This window comes from Lepidochelys olivacea (genome assembly GCF_965140295.1).
Source record: "Lepidochelys olivacea isolate rLepOli2 genome assembly, chromosome: 2".
In the NCBI taxonomy this organism is placed as follows: domain Eukaryota; kingdom Metazoa; phylum Chordata; order Testudines; family Cheloniidae; genus Lepidochelys; species Lepidochelys olivacea.
Genome location: NC_140412.1, coordinates 88,955,793 through 88,978,488, shown reverse-complemented (window position 1 = coordinate 88,978,488; position 22,696 = coordinate 88,955,793). Strand labels below are relative to the sequence as shown.

The following is a 22,696-nucleotide window of genomic DNA, read 5'->3' as shown; positions in this document are numbered from 1 at the left end:
TGCAGTCTCACCATATGCAAGTGCTGCCACGCCTCTCTAACTCTCTTTGCTACTCTTCGCTGGACCTTCTCACCTAACTCTCAGGGATATTTTTCACAAAACAAGGGGACAAAATTGGACAAGACATGACCATAGTTCAATATTACGTTACACTTTTTTGTACGGTTTTATTTTGATTTTAATTATGCACCCGATCATTCTATCTGTCGTTAAACCATCTGCAGCACATTTGGAAGACATCTCCATTGAACTGTTCTTGGGCTTTTTTTTCCTAAGTCAACCCCAAAAATTCAGAGTCTGTTAGTTTATGTCACTTATGTAAGTTCAAATTATTTTTATCCTATTTTGCATTATCTTGCATTTATCCAAACTGAATTTCCTCTGCCATCCAACTGTCCAATGAATTTAAATGTATCTAAACAACATCACAATCCGCTGTAAATTCTATGTACACTGGTCCAAATGCTGTTCGTCATACAAAACAATGTGTTTCCATTGAAGTTTGCTCCATTGAGGCCTTCTGTATTTGGCCCAACCACTTCAGGGCCATCAGCAAACTTCATCAACTTACCATCCATTTCCCCACCCAAATCTCTGAGGGTTCAGCTATGCATTGGTCCAATGCATCTGTCTCCATGCTTCCTCAGTCGGCAAGGTGATTGAGCTAGATTCCCCCCTCATTACAAAAGAGAGCAAACTGCTGGCAGGGTATGCTCTGTGAGGGCCCTGCAACTTTGGAACCTGCTCCTCCTCTTAGTTCAAAATATCCCAAACCTGATGACTTTTTGGCCAGGCTGGAAGAGCTGTTTGCTTAACAATATTTTGAGGAAAAGTTGAGGGTATGATCCTGGGGTGTGTGGAAATGGGTTGAAAGGGGCTCTTCTGTTGCTTGGATTTATTGGCGATCTGAGTTAATGTGTTACCTGTAAGGTTATTAATGAGTGCTGCTTGCTGGCCAAGTTATTGTGTTAGCTGTATCTGAGTACGTAGTGCTATTAGGTGGTTATCATAAGGTTGTTGTAAGTGTAAGTGATTGTTAGGGCACCTAATGCTTTCTGTATGGGCGATCTCTACTGTAGTTAAGAAATAAAGAAATAAATAATGAAATAATATGTGGCTATTGAAAGGAGCAGGATCCAAGCTCATCACCCTGCAGGACAATGGAATACTCACTGGGGTTATGGCTCTGAGTATCAGGGGAGAGCAGGGATTCATGTCCCATATTACCTCCTCCTGCCAGGGCAAGTGGGTGGGAAAGGGATAGCTAAGGTAAGAGAATGGACAGGGAATGGCAGGGAGTAGGCAGTCCCTTGGTTCCTTCCCATCTTGCGCCCCTGGAGCGAAGAGGGTTGGTGATTCTCACAGCCACAGTTCTTTCTCAGCGCTTCACCTAGGGTGTTGGAGCTACGGGTTGTCCCTAGAGGCTCTCTAGTCCTAATATATTAAATAAATCTGAACCAAATTCCAACCCAAGGTTCCCAACAATTGATTCTTACTTAGCTAGTTTTTACACATTTGTCCTTTTTATGTTGTTATTCTAATTAATAGTTTCCAAGGGGGGAGCTTATCAAAAAATCTTGGAATATCCAGGTCAGTTATGTTCATCAGGTCATTCTTATCCGCTCATTTATTCACTTTTTCAAAGGAATTTAACAATCTGAAGAGGCTTGATTTTTTCTTTCAGAAACCATGCTTCTTTGACCTATCAAGTTATATTTATCCAGGTGCTGTGCTATTGTATACTTAATTACGCTATTAACTGGTTTCTTCAGAACTGAGGTGAGGGTCATAGGCCTTTAATTCCCAGGATCTTGCTTAAAAAAGATACCACATTAACAACTTTCCAATCTTCAGGCACGTTTGCTGGCTTATAGATTTTGGACCTGGTCCTGCTCCCAATGAAGTCAATGGAGAGATTCCCATTGACTTCAATGGGAGTTGGATTGGACTAGTATTGAATATCCTCCTCCGTATCTCCATGATTTCATGTTTATTCCCTTTAAAACACCGTCAAGAGAACCTGCCACTCGACTGACCTCCTTTGCTCAAGCTTTTCAAGTTACCTGCTGACTTTTCCTCTATGATTTCAATCTCTGCGAAGGCCACACTTAGATTTCTCATAAATAAATAAATATTTTAAGAATATAAATTTCCTTGTTTTTCCCTACAGGCCAAGTGATAAAGCCTGGTAAAGTCCAATGCTAAATGTCCATCAACTTCTCTGCTATTTCATTGCTTTCTTTTCCTCCACTCTCTCCATGATGGCCAGCTTTCAGTCACACATGCAGCTTCAGATTTAAAGACTTAAAAAATTTATTTAGCTTCATATCTTTAGTTATCTTCATATAATCTCTTTCCCCTTGTTACTTCACATCTGCATTTTACTTAGTAGTACTATGCTCCATGGACAGTGGCTAGGAATACTACAGGAGCTGAAGAAAGAGGATTACACAATTTTTATTCACTTTCTATGGGATTTGGGTGGCTAACTTCCTTGATCTCTTTGAAAGTCCCAGCCAGTATTTGTGTGGTTTGGGCCCATTTTCTTATTTTTAAAGGATTTTTTTTAACAAATCTAAAACAGGCACTTTTTTCTGTGTGCGCTTAATCACATAGCTTTTTGACTCAGAGATACACAAGCTATATGTGCATATAACACATTGTTCTTAAATAGCCTCGAGGCTGACTACCTGAGTTTTTACATTTTTCCTTTATCCTTCAGTCTGCTGTTAACTACTTTCCTCAAAGCTTTTAAACAGTCTCATTTCAAGTTCATTGTCAGTGTGTTACAGTCACCCTCTATTGATATCAAACCTATTTTTGCACTGATCACACCACCAACCACTTCAATCTTCAAAATTTCTTATGCTGAAATTAATTTTTCTTTCTAAGTATGAACATGAGCATTTCATCCTGCCCCTTCCTTATGCATGTGCACATGCACATACACACCAGCCTGTGGCCAGTATTTTCAAAAGTGATGAGTGATTCTGTGTGCCCTTTTTTCCCTCTAAAACACATGAATGGATACCTGACTTTCAGAAAGCGCTGTGTCTGAAAATCAGGCCCCTAATTAAGACATCTCAAGTTGGGCACCCAAAATCATGTCACTTCTGAAAATCTTGGTCAGTATTATTTTCTCATTTGATCAGGCCGCAGTAAGTTAAAAATGAATTATTATAGATAACCGAAATCTTTCTTAAGGGACAAATGAATATTACGGCACCTACGCCCATAAGTAACCACTGTACAGTAAATACAGACACAACAATGTTCCCAAGCACAAGATTCATTTAACAGTTTCAAAGCCATTTTTTGGTTCTTAACGTGGAAACAACATAAAAGAAGACATTTACATTTAATAAAGAAGAAACACATTTTGTATAGGTGATTAGATAGTGGTCAGCATTTAGCATAATGATGAAGCAGCTCACAAGTTGCTGTAGCCACCTTCTCATTGTGAATGGGGCAGGCTTGTATCTAATTAAATTTACATCACCTGGATAATGTAATGTACACTGCTACTTTGACAAGCTCCCTCTGTGTTGGCAGCTTGGTGCTATTGCTTTAATTTCCTTACAAAGCAATACTGACTACAAACAATAGCATAATGATGGCATCTTGGAGGATTTAAACAGAGAGGATAAAAGCGCTGAAAAACCTACATTAAACTCATATTCTAAAACAACATATGTTTCACTGCAAAAAATATACCTAGAATATATGGCATCTAAGCCATCTATAGTACTTTTAACTTCTTAAATACCATGTAGAAAGAGGTGGCTTTTTTAAATGCCTTAAAAGCAGAAGCCAATATTTTGATAATAACATAGGGATTCAATTTTAAAAGTAGACCTCTAAAATTATTCTCCCCAATTTTGCCACGTACCCATTTCTTTACACAAAGCCCATGTACGATTCAGGTAATTCCAATCAGTAACTACACCATTTGCATAAAACTAATTAACATACAGCAAATTTGTGGGCCCAATTTTAGAGGCTCTTTTAAAAATGTTGCCCCCAACAGAAATAATGTGTTGTAATTTTAATTTGTATTATTCTAAATTCTTACTGCCACATAGATAGTATGTTTTATTGATAACAACTCATCTCCATCCAACTATCTCTGTTTCTTAAATATTGATGACATATTAAAAGTAAGTTGAGATGCAAACAATCTAAAGTAACATTTGCCCCCTTAGAGAGTCTCCAGTATTACTTGTAATTATAATTGTTTCATGCATCAAGTATCTTTTACTTGTTTTCCCTTTGCTAGTCATCACTTCTTTACCCCAGATCTGTAGTGCTACAAGTCTTCTACTTATTTCAGCTGGGAACCCAAAATGACAGGCTGTTTAGAACACATTAAAAGAGGTGCCTGATGCAGCAAAACTCTGACTAAAAATGTGGATCTATTGTCACGTCAGGAGATAAAATTTTATAAAGGAACAGAAGGCATACAGATCTCCATATCTCTGTTATTAAGAACCTGTTCTTATTTGCACTCTGGGCATTTTTATACCTAAATAATTATACCAATTGCATATATTTCTACGCAACATACTCTCACAAAGAAAAATTTTGTTAAAAAAACATTTAGGATTCTTTAAGGGTATCCATCTACACAAACATTGTAAGCAAAGAAATATGCAGCTAATGTATCCTTCTAAACATCACATTCATTATTTTCACGAACAGGCTTCCCCTATCTATAAAGAAGTACCATAGGTCTCCAACACGTCCAGTAGGACAATACCCAAACTACCTTTGTGTCAATTACCCTGTGTGATGGGATGTAGCTGGCTTTTTTGACTCCCTATGGAAGGCCCTGCAGTCCTACTAAACTCTGCCCCAGGAAGAGCGAGGTGGAAGAAAAGAGCAGCAAAGGTGGTTTCTCAAGGCCTGCCTAGAGTGGCTTCACTGACGTAGCCATCTGGGAAGCTAGAAAGACCTGGTCCTCCAAGGGCTAGCAACAGCCAATCAGAGCCCAGCAGGCTCAGATAAAAGAGGCTGCAGGGCATTAGCAGGTCAGTTCCTGGTGGGGATCAGAGGAGAGAAGAGTGCTCTTCTCTGGCATGGAGATAGAGAAGAACCTGAGGAAACTGGCTCTGATATAGGACTATAGACAGAAGGGCCTGGTAGGAAGAGGCCCAGGGAAACAGCAGTGATGGATTGGAGTGAGTGGCTGTGTACAGGGTCCCAGAGTTGGAACCCAGAATAGTTTGTAGGCCCAGGTTCCCAACCAGCCACAGGTAAAATGGTGTAAACCCCAAGAAGGGGACAGATCCTGTTGGGGATCCCAAACAAAGGGATGAATTTAAAGGTTCCAAAGCCAGGGCTGAAGACCAGAGGGCAAAAAGACTATTTAGTTATTAGACTCTTTAATATGCCAGAAGAGGTTCATTTCGACTTTGTGACTTGGCCAATAAGCCAAGCCACTGAAGACCCACCGAGGTCAGCCTGCAGAAAGTGCCAGGGGTGAAAAAGGACTGTGGTACTGCACCCTGCCTCTCGGAGGGACTCAAGAAGTGAGTACCCTTTTACACCCTGTAACATAAAACTCTGTCTTTAGCAACATCAACAGCCATGTCTGTTAGTCTTCTATACACCAGGGACCTATGTGTGTTATTTTTCCATGGAGAAGTATCAGGTCAGCATTAAGGTCCTGCATAATAGTGTAATTTAAAGAAGTGTTATTTATGTTATGACAGTTAGGAAGAGGAGGATTTTGAAACTCCACCCTCTGTTGTTTCTCCTCTTACATCTCTAATAATTATTTCATTGTTTCATTAGGAGGATCCTCCTCTTCCCAACTGTCACTCAGCTCCCACAGGCCTCTGTACTTGGCCCCTCCTCTTCTTCCTCCATACTGGTAATCTCATTCACAAATGAGGCTTTAATTAACATCTCTGCAATGATGACCCAAAGATCTACCCTTCTCCTGTCATCTACACCAAAATTGTGGCTTGTGTTTCTGACATCTCCTCAGGGATGTCCAGCTGTCAACTCAAGCTCAACATGGTCAAAAGTTGAGCTTTTGATCTTTCCTATCACTGTGGACAACACTATTATCTTCTCTGTCACTGGAGCCAGTAACCACTTCACCTTGAATGGTCCCTTAGAATATGTGCTAACTACTAATGCTAAACTATCTGTTTGATCTTGTATTTAGCTGTGGCACCCTCAGTACCTTTACCAGGCCTGAGGAAGAGCTCTGTGTAGCTGGAACGCTTGGCTCTCTCACCAACAGAAGTTGGTCCAATAAAAGATATTACCTCACCCACCTTGTCTCCCAGACGCTAAAAGGAAGTTAACAAAGTATTACAATTATGCTGCCAACACTTACATGCAATGATATTCCCATATCTATTCTTCATTCTGTTTTCATCTTTCTTAGCTGAGTCCCAGGGTGCAGACTGTCCTTCAAAGAAACTCTATTTTTTAAAAAAAAGATAGAAAGAAAGTGACATTAAGAAATTCAGTATGGAGCAACAGGAACCTTAAGAGTAAAGAATAAAGCAGTGGAGCATGGAAGAAATACTACAACAGCCAAAATTACAGTTGTTAAAGTGACATTCAACTAATTTGCTTATCTGATAATGATACCAGGCTCTTCTTTGAACAGCACTTTTCTTTCAGTTCCATGTTCCACATGGAGAGTTTGACACAAGAATAAAGTGTGTATCAGCAAGAATGATTTTTGTGTGAGGAAGAGTTAGTTAACCTTGCAAAAGTTTCGTGCTTGTAATGCTAAGCATAATTGACTAATTAACGTGCATTGTCTAAATTCTGCTCCTTATTACACCAGCGTAAAACTGGAGTAAACCCAGTGATATTACTGATAGCAAAATTTGACCCTGTGTTAATAATATATTACCAACAGTTTCACATTTACCTGGTGATAGGTGGCTATTCAGTCTCTTAACACACAGTGGCATTATTCTTAATTTGCATTCAATTGGCCTTTTATTAAAAACATTATTTTCAAAACCACCAAGATTATTAGATAGTCAGCAAAGAAAAATTATGTAATTTTATGAAAAATACAATCTTATTATTTGTATTAGTTTTATTAAATACAGTACAGAGGCTGGGTGAATATTAGATGAAAGATGCTAACAATATCTCTTTATATTAACAAAATACACTACTTGGCATAAGAAAAACAATCGTCTGTTGTCCACTTTTCATGTGCAGTTCGGATTCTAAAATAATGACTTTCCCAGTGTTTTTGGGTACACTGTGTCCATAAAAGTCAGCGCCGTCCTTAGGCATACAAGGCTGTGTAGGGCACCTGAAAATTTGGGGCACCCCTGGGTCTTAGTGTCCTCCCTCTCATCTCTTCCTATCCCTGTTCTGATCCTTCCTGCAGGCTCCCACCAGGACTGACTGCTGCAGCCTGGTGAGTCTTCCTCTGGAGGGGATCTAGTACTTAAAAGTGAAAAAGCCTTCCAGCCTGCCAGGCCTATTAGCACAACATTGAAACTGTAAAAGAGCCATTCAAGTGGTAATGAAGCCATTTAACAGGCATTTGCCAACCCCCAGGTATATACTGTCAGTTTCTGAATTTACTGCCCCTGCCTACACTGGCAAGTTTCTGCACAGTAAAGCAGCTTTCTGTGTTGTAACTCCCGAGGAGTACACACTGCCAAGCCGCTTAGTGCGCAGAAACTGCGCAGGTTCCAGGGCTTTAAAAAACCCCACCCCGACGAGTGCTGCGGTGCCAGTGTAGAAAACCCTGGTCAATTACAGGGCTGCGACTGGCCTCCAGGAGGTGTCCCACAATGCCTGTTTTGCCTCTCTGGTCATCTGTTTGAACTCTACTGCCCTGCCCTCAGGTGACCAACGGTCATCCTACGCCGTACATTCCTTTGGAATTTTGAAAGATCCCTTCCTGTTTGCTCAGTGATGCATGCAGTGGTCTCAGCGAATCTTTTCAGGTGGCAATGCCTGCTCCATGCACCATGCAATCCCCCGCTTGGAACAATGCCGAGCTGCTGGACCTCATAAGCATTTGGGGAGAGGAGGGTGTCCAGTCCCAGCTGCTCTCCAGCCATAGGAATTATGATACCTATGGACAGATTTCACGGTGCATGACAGAAAGGGGCCATGACCAGGACACACTGCAGTCCAGGGTCAAAGTGAAGGAGCTGCGCAACGCTGACCACAAGGTGCGAAGGCAAACCGCTGCTCTGGTGCTGCGCTCATGAGCTGCCGGTTCTACAAAAAGCTGGATGCAATACTCGGTGGCGACCCCACCTCCACTGTGAAGGCCACAGTGGATACTTCAGTGGCTTGTGTGCCAGTCGAGTGTGGACCGAGACAGGAGGAGGAAATCTTGGACTAGGATGTAGAGGAGGAGGGGGACCCAGAGGCAGAGGATGACTTGGAGGTCAGAGATGCGTGCAGCCAGGAGCTCTTCTCTACTCTGGAGGCTAGCCAGTCACAGCTGTCAGAGCTTGGCGAAGCGCAAACAGGAGAGGAGGCCACTCGTAAGTGGATTTGATTTGGGGAATCGCTGAAGTGAGTTGTTGGAGGCAGGAGGGCTGCAGAAAGCAGGCTTGTGTCTGTATGATGAACATACCATCATGAGCAGCAGAACAGGCTGCTGATTGACTCCCTCAGTTCACAGGAGTCTGCCTCAGAGATCTCCACAAAACTCTCATGGAAATACTAGGCAATCTGCTGCCGCAGGTTCTTTGTCAGACCTGCTTTGTTTCTTGCCCCATTAACGGTAACTTTCCCGCACCACTGTGCCATCACTGGGGGGGAGAGATCATTGCTGCACACAGGCAAGCCGCATTAGGGCCAGGGCAGAAGCCGCAGTCTTGGAGAAGACCCTCTCTTGATTCCCTGCTCACCTTCAGCAATTAGATATCTTCCATAATGAGCACAGCCTGTGGAAAACGTGGGGACAGGAATGATTATCAGGCCCCACCTACAATGCTGGCTCTCCCCAAGAGAGAGTGCCCAGTATACAATAGAGTCTGGGAATACTGATTTACCCGGCCCCTGTGGCATTTTGGGGGTCTTGTGGCTCATGTGTGCTTGCCTGGGGTCAGCCAGTTAGTGACAGGTGTGTGAGTACTGGCTGCATTTTAAATCACTGAATCAGTGTTGTGTATGTTGCAAACAATACTGCTTCTGTAAAATGTTGCTTTTTGGCTTCACAGAGATGACCTTGGGAGCCCAGCTTCCCTCTTTGTTATCACTGTCTGAATGGCTGCGCAGAATTAGAAAGCAGCCACGAAGAACTAAGGAGGACTTTCTGCGTGATGTTATGATGCACTTCATGGCCGAAAAACAGGAATTGAAGGAGTGGCAGGACAGCGAGAAGAGGGACCAAAAGGAGAATGCGGCGCACCTGAATGAAGCCATGAAGCAGCTCTTAAACGTTATGGAGCACAACCGGACACGCTCCAGGCGATACTAGCTCTGCAAACCGAGCAGCTCTGCGGCCCCCTCCCTTGCAGCTGCTGTTGCAAAACTCTTTCCCATGCGCCCTCCAGACACTGCCAACACACTCTTATCAACCTCCTGGCTCCAGTCTATACCTGCGGCATTCGACTCCTCCTCCCTCACAGTCCAGCACTGCGGACTCCCAAAACCCAGTGCACTCAACACCCATCCCTCTGCAGTTTGGCCCTGCTGAAGTACAGTACCCGCTACATTGTAATCCAAAGAAGAAGGTTGGATATGATCTCTGGACATACACAAATCTTTAGCCGTTCCAGGACCCCACCTCCTCCTGGAACCTTCCCTTCCCCCATCCCCCTCACTGCTGATGTGTTTTTTTATTTGACTCTCTCCTCCGGTTGTTGTTTTTTAATAAAAGAATTGTGTTTGTTTGAAAGCCATCTTTAATCTATTCATTGGAAGCAAACAGAGCCCTGCAAAGCAACAGAAATGCCCAGAATCACAATGGGCATTTCAACTTCCCCTACGGTGATCTTCTGGTCCAGGAAGAAAGTCCCTGCTTGCAGCTTCCTGAACAGGCCAGTGTTCCGAAAGATGTGTGCGTCACGCACCTTTCCGGACCAGCCTGTATTAATGTCTGTGAAACGCCCACGGTGATCCACAAGCGCCTGGAGAACCATTGAGAAATACCCTTTGTGATTAATGTACTCAGTGACTAAGTGGGCTGGTGCCAGAATTGGAATGTGTGTGCCATCTATCACCCCTCTGCAGTTAGGGAATCCCATTTGTGCAAAGCCATCCACAATGTCACGGTCTTTCAGAGCAGGATGCGATTAATGGCCCTGCACACTTCCCGTCAACATGAGTCCAACGGTCAACTTTTCCACTCCGAACTGGTTAGTGACTGATCGGTAGCAGCCTGGAGTAGCCAGCTTCCACAGTGCAATCACCATGCGCTTCTCTAATGGCAGGGCAGCTCTCATTCTTGTGTCCTTGCGCCGCAGGGATGGGGTGAGCTCATCACACAGTCCTATGAATGTGGCTTTCCTCAACGGAAGTTCTGCAGCCACTGCTTGTCATCTCAGATGTGCATGAAGGTATGATCCCACCACTCAGTGCTTGTTTCCCAAGCCCAAAAGTGGCGTTCCACTGTGGTCAGCACCTCCGTGAATGCCACAAGCAATTTTGTGTCATAGCTAGTACGTGTGGCGAGATCCATGTTGCACTCCTCTTGTCTTTGTAGTTTAAGGAATAACTCCACTGCCACTCATGATGTTTTAGTCAGAGCAAGCAGCATATTGGTCAGCAGCTCGGGATCCATTCCTGGAGACTGAAGAGGCAGAGTGCGCAGTACAGAAACTGTTGAAAGATGGCGCCACACGTGGACGGAAGCACAGGGATTGCTGGGATGCGAAGCAATGCATCACGGGGGCATTGGGACAGGACCCAGGATGCCCCGCGACCCCCTCCGCCTTCTCACAACTCTCAGCGGCAGAAGAGGAAAAGATGCTCTGTGGGATAGCTGCCCAGAGTGCGCCGCTCCAAATACCGCTGCAAGTGCTGCAACTATGAACACGCTATTGCACAGGTAGCTCACCGCGTGAACACACAACACCAGTTTCCCTTCTTTGCTCCAAGCGGCGCTGTAACTCTGCCAGTGTAGACATACCCCAAAATAGTTGTTCATTACTGTAATATTTACTCAGAACATGTTAGTCTACAGGACCTTAGTTTAAAATTTGCTTCAAAAATATTTCATTAGTATGTTGCTGAAGTTATAAAATCACATCTCTAAAAATAGCTTGCATAGATTTTTAGATGCACAATCTGAGTATTCATCTTTAGCCTTAAATGCTTGGATCTTCAGACATATAGTTTTTAAAATAAATCCTTGAAAAGACCAGCCTTATCTAAAATACAAATGTGAGCCCGGGATGCCATGGGGCGTAGGGGCACCAGTTTAATCAAATGGACTACCATTTGTCTCCTTTTCCTTCATACTTCAAGCATGTAATCCATGAAATCCTTCATGAACTACACTAGTAGAGGGAGGAAGAGTCCAAAGAAGCTCTTAATTTCTTGCTGGAGTCAATGGGAGACCAGAACTTTCAGCTCCCAAATGAGCACTTTGAATAAATAACCTAGAGAGCTATTAAGTCATGTGATAGATACACAATGGGCCAAATTCATGCCTCACGTAAGCAAGCACAATTCCAGCGGCTTTAGTGGAGTTTTATCCCCTTGCCCAAGGGCTGAATTTAGACTGTTGCTGTGGAGATACAAAGGGCTGTCTCCTTAGCCCTGTGACAAGAGGCTTTTTTGCATCACACTGTGAAATCCTGATTCCTACCATGAGCGTTTGTAATCTATTTCCATTGTGGGTAATACATGTTTATATTAAATATCTACATTTTTAAAACTGCTTTGGATTGTCTTAATTTTTTTTAAAAAAAAGATCTACAAATAAACCAAAATGTTTTCTTTGGGGTTTTGTTTTTCTCTTCCATAAACGTTACTCTTTTAAAAAAATTAAAAATAAAAAGCAAGCAACTTCTAAGGAAAATGGAAGAACAATGTCCACTTATGCTGACCCTGTCCTGGTAAGTTTTTTCTTGGGAGTTGCTCTAGTATTATGGTGAGGACTGGAGAGGTGAGATAAATGGAAGAAAGAGGTAACTATTGCACTGCTTGACCAGAAAAAAAACACAGTAATTGCACAAGGCAGCTGGAGTACAATTTCTTAGATTCCCAATACGTTACTATATATAAGCAGAGGGCTTGTCTACAAGGGGGGAAAATGTGCTGTGTGAGGAGTGTGATTTCTAATGCGCACTAACATGTTGTGCATTAATTAGTCCATGTGGACCCTGCTGGTATGCTTTAATGTAGTGTATCTGAAACAGTACACTAAAATGCACTATGCAACTGTTAGTGCACACCACCAGGGATTGTACAGACCAATTAACGTGTAACACTTTAGGGTTATTCAGAAATCACACCCCCATCTAAAGCATTATCCCACCGTGTAGACAAACCCAGACACAGAGCAATAATCCATACTGAATTAGAAGAGATCATATTTGTCCCACAGGTAAAGGAAAGAGCAAATCACTCACAAGTGTTCTATCAAGATCTTTAATTACTTGTGAGAAATACAAGCTTCATTCCAGTGGTCCCCCCCCCCCCCCAGTGTCTTTTAAGCATGTTGCCCTCCTAGGACAGAGTTGTACAAAAGTTCACTGAAGTGCACAGGGTATCACGGCAGCTGTCCATCTTAATAAGTCATCAGCATTAATAATTTTCTTTAACAGCTGCAATGTTGCACAGAGCAGTGACCCTGAGCAGCCTGTGTGAGAAGTGGCTGGTCCCACTCCTTCAACTCCCCACCTGGCCTAGCTGCCATGGACAGGTGCTGAGCATGCCAGGGAGCAGGTGCAGAAGAAGGAGGACAACCCTCCCCCCCTTGCGCCCAGCAGGCCAAGCAGAAATCGGGGGGGGGGGGGGAGGACTTGACCCTGCATGCCCCCCTTATGCATTGCCTATGCAAAAAACTACCGGTACCTTTTCTTAGAGTGAAAATTTCAGTATGAAAATGTCAAATTTGTAACTTTTCACCAACAAGAAAAAACATGTGTGACGGGGCGGGCCAGATGGCTATAGGAGAGTAATAGAAGGCAGATATATTAGCCCCAGGCTAAGTAGGTCCTTTTTCTGTGGGTAAGGTAACAGGGAAGGTTCCAGAACAATCAGGAACCTTCCGCAGACAATTAAGACAGGCTGATCAGGGCACCTGGGTTTTAAAAAGCAGCTTACTTCAGTTTGTGGTGTGCGTGTGAGGAGCTGGGAGCAAGAGGCACTAGGAGCTGAGAGTGAGAACACGGACTGTCGGAGGACTGAGGTGTACAAGCATTATCAGACACCAGGAGGAAGGTCCTATGGTGAGGATAAAGAAGGTGTTGGGAGGAGGCCATGGGGAAGTAGCCCAGGGAGTTGTAGCTGTCACACAGCTGTTCCAGGAGGCACTCTAGACAGCTGCATTCCACAGGGCTCTGGGCTGAAACCCGGAGTAGAGGGTGGGCCCGGGTTCCCCCCAAACCTCCCAACTCCTGGTCAGACACAGGAGGAGTCGACCTGGACTGTGGGTTCAGAAAAACGGCCAAGCTGAGGGCTGCCGTGAAGGCAAGCAAGGCAAGCAAATCCACCAATAGGCGCCAGACCCACCGAGGTAGAGCAGGAACTTTGTCACACATGATTTCTTTAAAAAATTGAAAATGTAGCAGCTATATGGTGGAATGTAACATGGATATGGAGTGATCAATAAAGCAGCAACCATCTAGGATGTTTCTGCTTGCTTTAAATCAATGCTGCAATGGTTAACATTAAAAAATAGCATTTGCCAAGAGTTAATGCACTGTGCTGCTCACACTAAGAAACAATTGCAATATCTCAGATAAGAGTGTGAGATAACCATTGTAAATTTTGACTTTTATTGATGACTTTTTAACTATGTCATTAGAAAGTCCTAGGGCTAGAAATGTTGGAACCTCTCTAAAAATATGGTTGGAAGGGGTTGGGGTTGGAAGATAGAGATGTGGGTGTGTGGTCTTGTGGGCAGATTGAGAGTCTAGAGATCTGGGTACTATTCACAGCTCTGTCATTGACTCTGTCACCTTGAGCAACTCGCTCTCTCTCTCTCTCAGTTTTTTCTATCTGTAAAATACGGGCAGTAAAATGAATCTACCTTGTAAGTGCTTTGAGATCTTCCAGTGAAGAATGTTACAGGACTATTATTATTATTATTACTATTACAAAGCTGAAAGACTTTAAAAAAAATAACTAGGGTTACTAGGTGACAACAATGTAAGTACCTAGCACATCATTTACAAAATGAAAGTACTGAAAAGCAAGGAAATGAAAAGTTAAGGCCATCATAAATCTTATGCTGCCTGCATAACAAACACATTATTCACAACAAGTACAAAGACATGCATATTTCATTACAGCACAGCTTTAACTCTGATCCACCGATTTGCTTTTAAATGTAAGATTTTTTTATTAAATCAATTTTTTTTGTATCTGATTTTTTAAAAGTGATATTGTTAAGTGGAAAATATCAGTACATTTTTTTTAAATCAACTGACAGAACAAAATTTTGGTCAAGTACTTCACACAGCTGTTTCTTGATAATAAGGTTAATACGTAGTTTAACAGAAAAGTGCACAATGTTGTTATATATGATACAATCATGCATATATGTAGACTTGCATTGATGCTGATTATTGTGCCACTCACAATGTACACTGTGACAACCAGGTGGGGTTCCTGGAATTGCGCGTTACTGTGCTACATCTCAGACTTAGCAGTTGAGAGTTTTGCTGCTGCTAAAGTATGTGTCAACTCCCTGACACGCCAGCTTGTCTGCCCAGCCAGCAAACGCTTCAGACTCTGCCAGTCTAAACTTTGCCTAGCAGTGGACAGTGGTTTTCAACCTGTGTTCTGTGGAGGTCCGCAGATTATGTCTAAGATTTCCAAAGGGGTCCGCACCTCAATTAGAAATTTTTAAGGGTCCGCAAATTTAATAAGATTGAAAACTGCTGGCCTAGTAGATAGCAATCAGAGAAACCCAACTGCCAAGTTCCTCAGAGATGTATCTTGCAGTCTTCTGCCCTCTCAGTGAATACTCAGAGGCTATTACGTTTGCTGCTTCCTTAAAGAGATAGCATGCAGCAGCTTATTACCTTAACTGGGGTCAACAAACACTCTATTGTAACCAAAACACTAAAATGGTTTACAGTAAAAGTAAAACAAGTGTATTAGAAAGTCATAGGTTTAAGTGATACCAAGGATAAGGAATAAAGATGGAAAGGGTAACAAAAAACCCAAAAGTACATATACACTTCTAAAACTAAAACCTGATTTAACAAAACTAGACTGTCTCGTTCAAAGACATGTTTCTCTCCACAGCGCCTTGCCAGCATCCTTCACAGAGCTCAAAGAGCTCAGTTTCTTTGTCTCCTCAGATGAAGGGTGACTTAGGGACTCTGTCTCCTCTCTGTATAGCCCAGTATTATTCTAAAGCAGCGTCTCTCATCCTTTCTAGACTACTGTACTCCTTTCAGGACCCTGATTTGTTTTGCGTAACCCAGAGTTTCACCTCACTTAAACACCACTTGCTTACAAAATCAGACATAAATATACAAAAGTGTTACAGTACGCTACTACTGAAAAATAGCTGACTTTCTCATTTTTACCATAAAATTATGAAATAAATTAACTGGAATATAAATATTGTACTTACATTTCAGTATATAGAGCAATATAAACAAGTCATTGTCTGTATGAAATTTCAGTTTGTATTGACTTCGCTAGTGCTTTTTATGTAGCCTGTTGGAAAACTAGGCAAATATCTTGATGAGTCTATGTACCCGCCGGAAGTCCTCAGCGTATCCCTAGTTGAGAACCACTGCTCTAAAGGGTATTCCCAGATAAAGTTCCTTTTCCCTGTTAGGTGTAGATGCTGTGCTGTCTGGTCTAGACTCCATGCTGGTTTCTCCCCTCCTGGTGATTTTTACTATGCAAATGAGCTCTTCCTGTAACCTCCAATACAAATGAATAGCCTGATGAATTTGGCCATGCCTGGTTTGAGGTGTTGGTCTATCAACTCCAGTTTATCAACTCTCCCTGACATGTCTGATTGAAACACATTTTACTCACATATCACCACAACATATATAAAGTTATTTTATGGAGGAACCGTACAGAAATCACAAAAAATATTAATGATCAGTGACTTATTAATTTGCCAGTGATATATTACATGCTACCTTTTGTGTACACAGCATTACAACAGTGTGCTGTCTGGCACTGGGGTGCTCTTAGGATCATATACACATATATAATTTTTATATTATTTATTTGGACAGCTGTTGAGCTTGTATTTTGAGATCACAGATGACAGAACTGTATTTATTTTGAGTCAGAGTTAAGGTTATGGTCTCATGATAGAATATTCTTTTATATTAAGAATACTTTCTGGCCTACATCCTGCAAAACTCATACATGTGGTTTATTTTAAGCCGGTGTATGAGTGTTTGCAGGATCAGGGTGTTTAAGTAATTATGTGGCAAGTACAGATTTCATGATGTTCTTGGCCTTTCATTTCTTTGTTTTTCAGAGGTTTGAAAATAGTGCAATAGGTAAGTACGTTTGTCACCTGAAAACCTCAACTGGATTTTGAAAGAAAGTTTTTTGGAATTTCCCAGATTGGTTGGTTGGTTTTATTAAAACGTGTTTTAAAAACCAACATGCATACTCCTTAAGTAGCTTTGACGAAAGAGTTTATTGAAACAGACTGTCTACAAGCTGTACATCACCCCAAATGTTTGTGAGGAATGTCACACATTCTCGGTGTTGGCAGCCCCACTGTGCACAAGCAATAGTTCATTCCATTATCTCTGCTTTTGTCACTGAAAGAGAATTTTCAGAGCTGGGGCCAGAGGAGAATATATTTACTTTCCGCCTTTTCTTTTCAGTCAGTTCCAATAACTGAGAATCCATGTCTAGTTTTCAAGTAATGAGACTCTTAAATATTTTACTATGACTGTCCTTAAACTGTCTGTTGCACAAGCCAATGTAAAAATCTGTGTAATCAACCTAATCGACCTATCATCATTTATAAAGCACTTATCACCATGTTATTATAACTGAGGTGTGTACATGGATTAAAAAACAATAATGGCTGTCTGAAGATAGCAAATAAAATATATTGATACTTCTCAAAATCATCCTCAGCATCTGTGACATTTTCTGGGAAAATTCTTCTACCTGCTGAGACTTTCTAATACAATTTTGAAAATGTTAGCATTTTATTTTTGGAGTACCAGCGGAGCTGAAAATCAGTCTTAAACAGACCCCCGGTTATAACCTTAATTACAGAGAGACACCGTATGGTTGTTCCTATGTGGTCTGATTCAAAAGAAATGATGTCCACTGCACATATTTTAGACGTAGACTCACCTGAGCTACGAAACAAACTTGTCAAGGCCAGACATATTTCAATTAGTCTACAAACACTTTAATGAGGAAGACAGCAAAAATCCCAACTCTTTAGAGCATTAATCCTCATAGTCCTCATTAGTATTAACATTTTAAAAAGAGAAAGTTACTCACCTTGTGCAGTAACGGAGGTACTTTGAGATGTGTGTCCCTCTGGGTGCTCCACTTTAGGTTTATATTGACACCTAATCGGAGCACCCACAGGGACACGACTCGAAGAAGAATGAGAGTTTTGCGGGAGAACTACATTCTCTCCTTTAACTACCAACTCTAATGTCCACCCCCTGTGATTCAGCAAAACATGTAGGGGCATGTGATATGCTCATGTGACCCTGGACTCCATGTAACTTTCCATACACAGGTGCTGTGGGCTTTGTTTCTGACAGTAAATTTCCATGCATATGGCAGAGGATATAAAAGACACCTGAGACATCTCCATTTTGCCTCTTCCCTGCTCCAATTCTCTGGACAATGGATTTACAGCTAAAAAGAGTATCTTGAACTATGGCCTAAGCACCATCCAATCTTTTGGAAGTTACCAGAGAGAATGTTGCAAGCCAGCAGTCTAGTCCATCACTGCTACAAACCTGATATGAGGACCTTGCAATCATTTGTATGTATAGAACGTATTAGCGATTTATAACTCTCCTTTTCTTTTGTTAATAAATCTTTAGTTTGTTTACTAAGGATTGGCTGACAGCATGATATCTGGGTAAGATCTACGATACATACTGACCTGGGGGAAAGTGTCTGATCCTTTTGATTAGCAGAACTTCACATATGGTGAACTGGGTTTTCAGTAACCTCTCACTATATTAGACCTGTTTGTCTGGATGGGAGCCAAGGGCTGGAATGGCTAAGGGGGACTGTGTTTGGCTTCCGGTTAACCAGTGTGGTACTGCAGAAACTCCTTTGTTACTGGCTTGGTGAATCTAATTATAGACTAAATCGCCAGTTTTGCGGGATTGTCTGCCCTGATTCTTGCAGTCTGCCTTTCGTGTGGCATTCTCAGTGTGTTCCATCCCAGGCATCCAATCATAATCCGATAGAAATTAATAGAGAATGATACACTTTCTACACAATTTTTAAAATAACTTATCTATGCATCTAGTTCCTTATGCTGGTGCTATTGCTTTAGTATCTGACACTTCTTACAGGATTCAACAGCAGCAATATAATTTTCATTAAATTTTATTGTTTGGTTTAACATTTCTGTAGATAAGGAGAGCATTCTCTATTAAATTCTGTAGATTTTTGGAGTAATTTCCATAGAATCGTATTTAAGGTTTATAGGACCCATTAGCTTCATACCGTTTTAAATTCTTTAGGATGTTTTTGAAACGATGTTCAGTGTGAATTAATGTGAAGACTGCAATAGGAAGCACAATTAAAATTCTAATTTAGCAACGTACTCCCTGGCACTAGTTAGCAGTAACTTAACATAATTCATCTTCCAGATTTATTGCTAATGCACTGAATATAGTCTGTTGAAGGGATTTTATGATCTTTCTTTTATAGGAAGAACCCTCTGGGCACCATATGCACGTTTGTACTGTAACTAATGTACAGGATATATTTTCAATTTGTGTACATAAAATTTAGTTAGTCTCAAAAAGTACTTATTTCCTCTGATAAAATTAGATTCATGCTTTTAGGGGATTTGAGTGGATTTTTTTCTGTACTGTATTTGGGATTTTCATAAATAACTCCTGGTTTTATTCAGCTTAATATGTAATTAAAAGTGTTGTCTCTGACTATCCTGTCTAATACACACTGGACAAAGGCAGTGAACCTAGACACCACTCATGGCAGTAAAATATCTATAAAACAATACAAATGAAACTGCACAGGCTCCCGTGAATACCAACTACTGATGCATTTTGAGAAGAAACATCCTCTGTGGGTGCAATGCAGAAAGAAATTGAACTTTACATATATGTTATCAGTTTTTTCTGCATAAGAAACATGTTCTGCAATTCTATAACCTCTTCCCCCTCCCCATATTATTTTCCATAGGATGCAATTACACATCTCAATCGCATAACCCAAGAGTATGTGACTTCAAAATGGTAGAGAGATTTTTTTTTAAATGAGAGTTCCCAGCTCCCGCCTATCATTACACACAAGGGTGCAGGAGTCAAGATGACATATAATGCACGGTATATACCTCAAGCTATATGGGTAAATGTTTTAGGGGCACTTTCAATCTACATTTTTCTACCTCTTTCAAATGAATAACATATAAATTGACTCAAATAATTACACTGGGCACAAAAGAGAAACGCTCACCCTGCTACCCAGGCTGCAGCTTTGATAGAGCCGAGAATTGTGGCGACACCCTTCGCGGCTCGGAGAGATCTCATCGGGCAGAAGCTGAGGCAGTATTCCACGTAACCCCCCCACCTTGCCTTCAGTCTGTGTGTGTGTGGGTAGGGGGGGCTGCTTTTTTTCTCTCCACTAACCCTTCCTCGTGCTGAAGGGCCATGGCGTGGAGTGTCACATGCTGTGCCTGAGCTCTGCTGTTGTCATGGGGTGGTGGGGGTGGGGCTGGGTAATTTTCTTCTATCTAGTGGCGGAGCATGATGAAGTATTCTGCCAGGGATCTGGAAGAGATTTTTCCCATATGGATTATTTCACCTTTCTCCTGGCATCCAGGAGGTCTGGTTTTGGAGTTTAGGTTACAACTGTCTCAACTTTAGAAGGTTCCAGTGTTGCCAGTGAGTTAGGAAGGGTCTATTTAAGGTCCCTGTAACCTAGTGGGGTGCTAGGACATACCTTCTGGGCATGGTGATGCACGATGGTGGGATTTGCCTCTGTGTCTTTTATCCCACGGTGGTGAGATTTGCCTCTATGTCTCCGACCCCTGGCATGGAGGAGGGGAGCAGGTTGGAACTCTGTCTTCCAGTCAAGTTCCCTGGGCAGATTTCAGGGTATAGTGGTGGTGGGCATGGCCTTCATGCCTGCCATCAACTCTATGGGTCACCTGGCCAATGGTGATCATTGAGAACCAAACTGGAATACTTCTTCTGGGTAGCTTTGTGTGGTTACCTCAGTTAGGTAACAAGTTTAAATAAAAGCCTCTGTATTTAATCACATTATGGTGTCTGTATCTCATTATTTCCAGGTCCACATCAAACAGCACTACTGCAGATGGGGTTGTCTGAACTATTGTCTACCTCACTTTTGGTCTTCAGAGTTTCGTTAATAATCCTTGGCATGTTACATCTTCAAAGCACAGAACAAATATTAACTATCTATTAAAGGCCAGGCGCACCCACACTCAACTTTGGAGTCGTTGCCTAGTCTAGCTCCTTGTCCATGGCTTCCCCTGAAATTCCCCCCACTGCCTTAAAGGGAGTTCAACAGGAAAGTTGAACCAGTCTCTATTTATTACCCCAAGCAATCTCTGAGTGGATGGTGGGGGGGATATGATGAAACCTCACCCAACCATCCTGTGGATCTTTAACTTCCTCCTTAGAGGGCCCTGTGTGAGTCAGAGACAAGGCGATGGTGCCATAGAGGTGCTGGCCTCACACCCTTCACGTGGGCAGGGGAAGATCTACGTGTGGCAGTTCCCTTTTTCGTGTGGCTCTGGGGACATGGTCTGGCTCGCAGTGCTGGGCACTAATTCACTTCTGCCTCAATGGGGAGAGGGGCACCTGCTGAATCACTAAAACCACTTGCTCCAGCAATGTAAGGCCTGGCCCTGCTTAGTTTATGAGAATAATGATCTCACAGCACAAGATCTGTACTATTCCTCACCTGAAAAAACAAAGCAGTTCTGAAGAAGCCCCCATTTTGTGTGTTAGTCACCTTCAGGGAGAGGGGCCAACCTCACACCTAGTCCAGTGAAACTTAGCTTTGTGTGTAGCAGGGTACACTTCAACCACAGATATCCAGGGGTCAGTTGCTCATTATCCAACTAGGAAGGTGAACATTATCTTCCAAAATTGATGCTAACACCCTGCTCTAAATTAGGCAGTAGAATGTATTTATAAAATTAGCTGACATTTTTCTCTGTTTCCCTTAATCCTCCAAGAGTGCCATCTTTGAAATGCCACCTCAGCTACCCCAGTCAGGGGAGGAAATGTCCAAAGTAGTTCCCAAATGGTAGCTTGATGAACTGCTGTCAGTGTGTCAGGTAGGTTTAAATCACTTCCCTTTTGAGTTCTGCAAAAGTGCTTTTAGAATTTCTAGTCTGTTTTGCTTCAGATTTTTTTTAAAGTAGCCACAGTAGCAGATTCCTAGAACTTCAGCTGATAATATCTACATCATTGGCTGATGTTGCCATGTGCTGCTGATTCTAATAACACAGTGGGTATTAGTATTAATTAAGGCTGAACTGAGGCTCATCATTTCCGTAGTATGTATTAAGGCTGGGTCAGACTTTGCAGGAGAAGGGGAATGGATTTATATTTTACCTTAAAATACAAAACCATCTCAGCAGCAGTTTGTTCATCCTCTTTCCCCCTGCCTGCACCCTTCCTCCTTATGGGTCCAGTCACCATTTATGCTCAGTGGGTCAGAGTGTGTATTTGCACATGTGCATACATGTTCTGTGAGAATTTGAAAACCTTTTGTGTCTGTTACATTTCTATACTTTCCACTAGAAATGGTCTTCAAATTGCCTTTGACACAAGCAAAGCATTCCTTCCAGAGCAGTTCTTGGGAATCAAACATCTGTTGGTTCTCAGATTCCTATATTAAATTCCGGAATCTTAACTGATAAGTGGGTTCAGAAAACATGTTTAAAAATCTTAGAATTCCTCTTTGGTATGACTAATTTGGATATTTCTAAGCATTTTAGCTTCAGCTCCAGGACAAATTCTGACAGAAGATTTTGAATATTTTTTTGTACTCTAGTCTCTCCCCCCATCCCTGAAGAGTTGCACTGTAATGTTTGAATTACTTTACAAATAATAAAAGCTTGCCTGAGGGAACTGTTTCGAAGAGCTAATGAAATGTCATTAAAGCTGAACATGAAGCTACGATGTGCTGTGAAAAAGTATACAAGGAGTTACTAATTTTTTTCCTCCATACAATAAAAAGGAAGAGGTGGCAATGGGTTTAAAATACAATCATAATTTTGAAAATTAGAATAAAGCTTTTTTTTAAACTAGTAAGCAAAGAAACATTACAAAAGTGTGTATTTAATTCGAATTGTGAGATCTGAATAATACTTTTTTGTAATAATTATTACTTTTGGGGCTGCTAATGTTTGGGA

At 41.9% G+C, this 22,696-nt stretch overlaps 1 protein-coding gene across 7 annotated transcripts in view; it reads right to left on the bottom strand.

Annotated features, from left to right (window-relative positions):
• PTPRM (protein tyrosine phosphatase receptor type M) overlaps positions 1-22,696 on the bottom strand; it is a 685,790-nt gene that overhangs the window by 72,394 nt on the left and 590,700 nt on the right. For all 7 annotated transcript variants that reach the window (XM_084621210.1, XM_084621211.1, XM_084621214.1 and 4 more), the window contains one exon: positions 6,347-6,434. In XM_084621210.1, coding sequence (XP_084477336.1) covers positions 6,347-6,434 — 88 coding nt within the window. The remainder of the gene's footprint in view (positions 1-6,346; positions 6,435-22,696) is intronic.